Source organism: Calidris pugnax, unplaced genomic scaffold, assembly GCF_001431845.1.
Source record: "Calidris pugnax isolate Ruff unplaced genomic scaffold, ASM143184v1 scaffold215, whole genome shotgun sequence".
Taxonomy (NCBI): Eukaryota; Metazoa; Chordata; class Aves; order Charadriiformes; family Scolopacidae; genus Calidris; species Calidris pugnax.
In genome coordinates this window covers 820,383-828,691 of record NW_015090997.1, presented here as the reverse complement: position 1 = coordinate 828,691, position 8,309 = coordinate 820,383, and the positions used below count along the sequence as shown (strand labels likewise).

General features: G+C 49.5%; 1 protein-coding gene across 1 annotated transcript in view; it reads left to right on the top strand.

Annotated features, from left to right (window-relative positions):
• Window positions 1-8,309, top strand: part of NFASC (neurofascin) — an 86,197-nt gene that overhangs the window by 53,479 nt on the left and 24,409 nt on the right. The window contains exons 30-33 of the mRNA XM_014955407.1: window positions 355-559; window positions 2,414-2,536; window positions 5,298-5,471; window positions 7,466-7,501. Of these exons, the coding sequence (XP_014810893.1) occupies window positions 355-559; window positions 2,414-2,536; window positions 5,298-5,471; window positions 7,466-7,501 (538 nt within the window). The remainder of the gene's footprint in view (window positions 1-354; window positions 560-2,413; window positions 2,537-5,297; window positions 5,472-7,465; window positions 7,502-8,309) is intronic.

Here is an 8,309-nt window from a genome sequence, read left to right as displayed (position 1 = left end):
ATGGGGGGGAGGGGGGGGGGTGTCACTTGATGCCTTGTGCTCAGTAGCCAGAAATGGCTCTTTGTAGCCTGAACTTACTTGGTTTTGCTCCGGGACCTTTGGTAAGCACTTAACCCCACGCTCATCCTCTTCCTCGGGTAACACCACTGACCTGCTTCACTTGTCGGGGGGGGGGGACGGGACATGGAGCTTCATTAATTCCTCATTAATTCCTAATTCTGGGCTTCCGCAGCCCAGAGCTGCTCTTTGGAAAAGCAAAGTTTTGCTGTGCTTTGTTAACAACAACAACAACAAAAACAACCACAATTGCACTTAAATGGGAAAAGCTTCACTTGCCATGCATGTTTCTTGAAGGCCTATTTCTGGAGAGACAGTAGTTTGCTGAAGAACCTGTGGGTCTCCAAAAAACGGCAGTATGTGAGTTTTCCTGGAGACCGAAACCGGGGCATAGTGTCCCGGCTGTTTCCTTACAGCAACTACAAGCTTGAGATGGTTGTAACCAACGGGCGAGGAGATGGGCCACGCAGTGAAGTTAAGGAGTTCCCCACACCAGAAGGAGGTATGTTCCCTGGGGGGGGATGCACAGGGTGGTCCACTCCAGCAGAGCGGACCAGGAGCTGTGATGCTGCTGGGGAGATGCTCTAGGGACCATTTTTAGCCAAGCCTGGGCAGCATCACCACCTTTGTCACCGCGGGGTAGGTGACATCTCCGCAGCTACACCTAGAGTGAACTCCTGGCACCGTCTCATCAATCTAAACGTCCCCTTCAGGTACTTTGAACACATCAGGGGGTCTCTCTTAGGCTGAACAAGGGAAATGTTGGTGGCACCTCGTCAGAGGCACAGCACCGTGCCCTTGGGCTGCCACCCCACTGGCAAACGTCACCCCATGTCCCCGAGCGATGGGGCGCTGACACGGGAGGGAAGATATTCCTCATGCGCAGTAAAAGGCAGTAAAATCTCTCTCTAAGACCTAAGCACTTTCGTTCTGAAAGGATGGCACTAATACCCCCATCAGGCTTTTAAGGCGAGAGCGCCTCGTTCTTCTGTTTAAAGAGCGTGTGTCAAGGATGAACTTGAGATTTTAATTTTCTTGCTGTCACCGGAGCTATTTATAGACACGCCAGTAACTTTCTGTTGGAGCTGCACTTTCAGTGCCTGGCAAAGAACCCTCCTAGAGCAGAGATGTGTTTTTGGCACAGTATGTTACAAAAACACAAGAGGAGAAAACAGTAGAGACTGGGGAAAAAATCCTGTCTCAAGTAACAGGGGGTGCTTTGGGGTCTCCCTCTTCCTCTTCCTCCTATTCCTGCTGCATGAGAACAGCATCCCTCAGGCCCGTCTCCTTCTTCCTTAGCATTTTCTGGATGCTGTCACTATTTTCTAAGGATTTTCAATTGACCAGCCATAATTAAGCTTATTTAAAAAGAAAGGACTGTTCCAGTCAGGCAGGTTTGGAGTCGGGTGCATTTTGACTCTGCTGCTTCCCCGAGTACCAGCAGGAGGGAGCATTCGGGGTAAACACAGGCATTGATTTTGTTTATTTTCCTTTTAATGACTATATATTGATGTTCAGGAGATTGACTGATATTCTGCAAAACTTCACTTTGAAAAAAACCTTCTGTTTAAAAAAATCCAAATGACCGATCTCTCAGGTCAGAGAGCTGAGTTCTTTCCCCAGTCAAGACACTGCAACTACGAGTAAACCAGGAGAACAATTTGATTCAAGAATGCGTAATGCTTTCCTTCCTTTACTAGCTTTGACTAAGCAGTCATAAAAGCAGCCATTCCTCAGGGTAAGGACCACGGTATATGCACCAGCTCCCTCTTACAGGTCTCCAGGCATTAATAACACAGAGATGCTTTGCGATAAGAGAAGCTGCTACAAGATCTTTCACTGTTCCAACAGATAAAGAGCTGAGATTTAAGTGATGGGCGGGGTGGGGGCTGTAAGCAAGACCAGTAAAGTATAATAATATATATGTACACAGATATATATCGATATATATACACACAAATATATAAAAATATGTATATGCATAAATATATGTATAAAAAAACATACCTAAGTGGGACATGAACACCGTCACAGCTCCGCTTCACGGCTGTAGCATCTTTTGGGCTGGGGTGCAGTGGTCCCAGTGGTCCCAGCAGGGTGGGTGCTGGGGTTGCATGCTGAGCTGCTCCAGTTCCTGCTCCCTGCACACCCGCTGCTGCAAACCCGGGGCTGGTGCATGGTTCCTGGCACAGGTTCTTGTTCAATCATTTTCTGCCTGCTAGTGCGTGTGTGTGTGTATTCATGGGTGTCTTGAGTGTATCGGTCAGCCCGCGATGCATACAGTATTGTGAGGTATGTTATCTTGTGTGTTTTTTTCTTCTTTCCCCCTCCTCCCTGGTCCCATCCTCCTCCCAAGTGCCCAGCTCCCCTAGGTATTTAAGAATCCGACAGCCCAATCTGGAAACCATCAATCTGGAGTGGGATCACCCAGAGCATCCCAACGGAGTCCTCACGGGATACAACCTTAGATATCAAGCCTGTACGTTCCACCCCTTATCTTCTTAGTGATAATCATTTAGTCAATAGCTATTTTTCTCGCTGCTGATTGCCCTCACCTAGCACAGAAAGCTCTCTGGGCAGATGTTCACCACGAGATGAGAGGTGCTGGTGATGGAGAGGGGTCCTGGGGTGGTGCTGGGTGGCTGCAGTTAACCAGGGAGGGTGGCAGGTGCTCAGCGTTTCTCCAGACTCGGCCACCAAAGGGAAAGAAGTTTGATGTCACAGAATCATCTAGGTTGGAAGGGACCTTCAAGATCATCTAGTCCAATCATCAACCCAACTCTGACAAAAAAACCCATCACTAAACCATGTCCCCCAGCACCATGTCAACCCATCTTTTGAACACCTCCAGGGATGGTGCCTCAACACCTTCCCTGGGCAGCCCATTCCAAGGCTTGATAACCCTTTCAGGGTAAAATTTTTTCCTAATATCCAATCTGAACCTCACCTGATGCAACTTGAGGCCGTTTCCTCTAGTCTTGTCACCTGTGACTTGGGAGAAGAGACCCACCCCCGCCTCCCTACAACCTCCTTTCAGGCAGTTGTAGAGAGCAATACCCTCTTCCTCCTATTCCTGCTGCATGAGAACAGCATCCCTCAGGCCCGTCTCCTTCTTCCTTAGCATTTTCTGGATGCTGTCACTATTTTCTAAGGATTTTCAATTGACCAGCCATAATTAAGCTTATTTAAAAAGAAAGGACTGTTCCAGTCAGGCAGGTTTGGAGTCGGGTGCATTTTGACTCTGCTGCTTCCCCGAGTACCAGCAGGAGGGAGCATTCGGGGTAAACACAGGCATTGATTTTGTTTATTTTCCTTTTAATGACTATATATTGATGTTCAGGAGATTGACTGATATTCTGCAAAACTTCACTTTGAAAAAAACCTTCTGTTTAAAAAAATCCAAATGACCGATCTCTCAGGTCAGAGAGCTGAGTTCTTTCCCCAGTCAAGACACTGCAACTACGAGTAAACCAGGAGAACAATTTGATTCAAGAATGCGTAATGCTTTCCTTCCTTTACTAGCTTTGACTAAGCAGTCATAAAAGCAGCCATTCCTCAGGGTAAGGACCACGGTATATGCACCAGCTCCCTCTTACAGGTCTCCAGGCATTAATAACACAGAGATGCTTTGCGATAAGAGAAGCTGCTACAAGATCTTTCACTGTTCCAACAGATAAAGAGCTGAGATTTAAGTGATGGGCGGGGTGGGGGCTGTAAGCAAGACCAGTAAAGTATAATAATATATATGTACACAGATATATATCGATATATATACACACAAATATATAAAAATATGTATATGCATAAATATATGTATAAAAAAACATACCTAAGTGGGACATGAACACCGTCACAGCTCCGCTTCACGGCTGTAGCATCTTTTGGGCTGGGGTGCAGTGGTCCCAGTGGTCCCAGCAGGGTGGGTGCTGGGGTTGCATGCTGAGCTGCTCCAGTTCCTGCTCCCTGCACACCCGCTGCTGCAAACCCGGGGCTGGTGCATGGTTCCTGGCACAGGTTCTTGTTCAATCATTTTCTGCCTGCTCGTGCGTGTGTGTGTGTATTCATGGGTGTCTTGAGTGTATCGGTCAGCCCGCGATGCATACAGTATTGTGAGGTATGTTATCTTGTGTGTTTTTTTCTTCTTTCCCCCTCCTCCCTGGTCCCATCCTCCTCCCAAGTGCCCAGCTCCCCTAGGTATTTAAGAATCCGACAGCCCAATCTGGAAACCATCAATCTGGAGTGGGATCACCCAGAGCATCCCAACGGAGTCCTCACGGGATACAACCTTAGATATCAAGCCTGTACGTTCCACCCCTTATCTTCTTAGTGATAATCATTTAGTCAATAGCTATTTTTCTCGCTGCTGATTGCCCTCACCTAGCACAGAAAGCTCTCTGGGCAGATGTTCACCACGAGATGCGAGGTGCTGGTGATGGAGAGGGGTCCTGGGGTGGTGCTGGGTGGCTGCAGTTAACCAGGGAGGGTGGCAGGTGCTCAGCGTTTCTCCAGACTCGGCCACCAAAGGGAAAGAAGTTTGATGTCACAGAATCATCTAGGTTGGAAGGGACCTTCAAGATCATCTAGTCCAATCATCAACCCAACTCTGACAAAAAAAACATCACAAAACCATGTCCCCCAGCACCATGTCAACCCCTCTTTTGAACACCTCCAGGGATGGTGCCTCAACCCCTTCCCTGGGCAGCCCATTCCAAGGCTTGATAACCCTTTCAGGGTAAAATTTTTTCCTAATATCCAATCTGAACCTCACCTGATGCAACTTGAGGCCGTTTCCTCTAGTCCTGTCACCTGTGACTTGGGAGAAGAGACCCACCCCCGCCTCCCTACAACCTCCTTTCAGGCAGTTGTAGAGAGCAATAAGGTCTCCCCTCAGCCTCCTTGTCTCCAGGCTGGTTTGGAAAGACCTTTAAGTGCAGTCGGAGCAGTTTGTGGTCCCTCCGGCTACAGGAGAAACGCTGCACACTCTGCAGAGCCTGGGGCAGCACAGCCTGGCACTTTGTCCTGTGCCCTTCCTTGGCCACCTCTACAACCCCAAATGTCCCCACTAGCAGGTCCCCCAGCCAGTAAGTCACCAGCTGCCCTAGATTTAGTGTATTTAACATCTCTGAGCACATCCCCACTGACTGCCTGTCGGTCCTGGGGGGCGAGGGGACAAGGGCGACAGCACAGTGTGTGTTTCTGCACCAAGGCTGAAGCCACCACGACCTGCCTTTCCTCCCCAGTTAACGGAACCAAAACGGGCCGAACCCTGGTAGAGAACTTCTCTCCCAATCAGACAAGGTTCACCCTGCAGAGGACAGACCCCATCTCGCGCTATCGCTTCTTCCTGCGTGCACGGACCCAGGTGGGAGAAGGAGAAGCCATAGTGGAGGAGTCACCAGCTTTGCTGAACGAAGGTATGCGGAGGGGGCAGCAGCTCCTGGCTTTGCTGTGGGGCTTGGGGGGAGTGGGGGCTGATGTTACATGTGTCAGCCAAAAACTGAAGCTCAGAGAATCGGGTGGTCCACAGAACCACCAGTAGAAGATGGTAACTGGTGCAGAGCTACTGTCTAGTGCAGAGATAGAGAGATGAGTGACCAGGACCCAACACTGTGCTCCAGGGACCATCTTGCTGTCCTGTGTTCCTCACATGCCCTGCTACAGGAGGGCATCTTGCTCTCCTCTTGCAAGAGGCAAAGCTCTGATCTGCCCCTCTCTGCAGTCCCTGCAGGAGCTAAATAAGGGGCAGATTTGGGTGATTTTTACGCGTCTCAAAGGGGTGCATCAGCTGCAGCTTCTGGGCAGTGAACCCCAGGCGGGGGCTACGGTGCCACTTCCCTGTCACCCCACAACCAGCAGTTGACCTGACCCTCCAGAGCGAAGCCCCAACTCCCAGATTCATAATAAGATAAAACGCCCATTGTGGGACATTCATCAAACTAAGTGAAAGTTCAGGAGCCCTGAGGGAACTCGTGGAGACAAAAAGCTGGCTCTTTCCTTTCTTTAGCGTTTGCTAAAAGACCTATGATTTGGTTAGTGCTCTGATTTAATGGGGTTTTTGTCTCCTTTTCTCCATCTCCCCCTCCCCAACTAATGGCTCTGAGTAGGAAAAGTAATTCCTGCTGATGACCCAGTGGAAATGAAATGCTTCCCGACACCTCTTAGGTGGGCTCCAGCATGGCTAATTGACCCGTCAGGATGGGAGATGGGGCTGTGTATGCAATGGGAAAAAAAAATATAAATCAGCTAAGTTACACCCTGGCAAACCTGAGAGGGGTCACGTCATTGCTTTAAAAAGCAGCTTTCCTGAAGAAACCACACAGGGATCAAATTGAAGGTGTCGGTGCTGATAGTCAATAGGTTTAGCTGTTTCATATACGTTTGCTTTACTGGGTTTGCTTCCATGTGCTGAAAATCTGGACTGTTAGGAGAGCACAGCTAAATAATAGCCACAACCAATCACTGCTGTACGTTGCTTAATTGATTGTATCAGGAAATAGCAGTAAAGCACACACCAGCCTGACAAGGTAAGGGTCCCTGGCCACAGGGGACATGGCTGGGTGGTGGCACCCAGGGACGAGCGGCTGCCACTCAGCAAAAGGACAAGGCATTAAAGAGTCAAATCCCAGTCTGAAGTTCTAGAAATATGGCAAAGTTTGACCTCAAAACACCAGACCCTGAGGTACAACACGACAGTCCTGCGAATGACAGGCGTGTAAGTACAATTAGCAGCTCTAAATGCCCACTCTGCTGTGAAGGTACCTGCTCTAACGCTGCAAAAGACAAGCTTGGAATAAAAAAAAAAGAAAAAAAAGAAAAAGCAGTCTAAGAAAATTAAACCCATTAAGGCATTCAGAGGTTGTTTTCTGCTTGCCAGACTCATTCATCTGAGCAGCCTGAATAAAACACATCCCCCTTCAGAGGTTGTTTTCTGCTTGCCAGACTCACATCCCCGTGGTGTTCTGCACCTCGGGCTCCATCCCACACAAGGCAGGACGAGCTCCGATATTAGAATTACACCAGAAAAAAAAACTAAGGCGAAATTCAGAGTGTCAAAACCAGTCCCTGCTGGGATTAGATATAAGCACCTGCTTAAGCACTTTGCTTTATCGACACCACTGGCCTCTCTGCCGCGGAGTTGGTGTGTGTTCAACCCAAAATCTCCATCTCCAAGGAGATGTCCCTGCTCCCCCTGCCCTGCGCCAGCGGCTGGGATGCACAGGAGGGTGACGGGTCGCAGCTAATTCATTTATTCCCTCTCTCTCTAAGCCTCTGGTGACTGTGTGCAAGTGGTCCCCGAGTCTCTCCTTGGTGTGTTCTGGCTGTTTTATATATTCCTCTCTTTTCTCTTCCCTTCTCTTCTATGCTCTCCTCGTATTCCCCTCTCTATCCTTGGCGCTGCCCTCTGAAGCCACGCCAACCCCAGGTACCGTACCAGCCGGAGGAGGTAACAGGCATGGGGGCAAGGCTCATTCTGCTCGCTGGGGTGTGCTGGCAATTAAGCATGCACTCCGTTAACCCTTTCAATGGGAAGGTGAAGTGTCAGGAGCCTAAATTGGACATACCAAACGGCGGCAGGTAAAATGAAGCCCCGCAGGCAGCAGGGATTAGGACAGGATTCACCCCGGGGAGGGGCCAGTCTGAAAAGATTAAAATATCTCTGTGTGGGGTTTAACAGCCTCCCGGACGCCTAATGATGGCAAAACCCACCAAACACCACAGCTGCCATGAGCAAAAATGAGAGTCAAGTGGCCCTTTTGAAGGTTTTGGGTTTTTTTTAACCCCAGGTCTGCACAAAGCCCTCTCCCTTATTAAATCTCAGCATCCCCACCCTGTGAAATACAGATTTCCCAGCCCTCCCCGACTCACCAGTGCCCAACTGGGTTATTTAAACTGCATTTTTAGACCGGGGAGCCAGTATTATCACTCAGCTGCTGCCTTCCTGGGCCTGGCAGGTCGGGGCTGCAGCCCCCGGGCACCCCAAGCCCCACATCCCACCCCCCCAGGGCTCTTCTATCTAGGGCTCCCAGGGCTTTGGGACAGGAGAAGCCTTTTGTTTCCAGGTGCCCATTGAAAGGGTTAAGGACGATGTTTGTGCCACAGCTGTGCATGTCTGCATGCGAGGCTATTGCTGGCTTTGCCCTCGATTGCAAATTTCTCCAGCAGTGTTGAAGCAGAGAGAAAACTCAAAACTCTTACCGGGGCGGGGGGCGTGCAGCATCTCTACCTGCTTCTGAGGAAAACTCAAATCCACA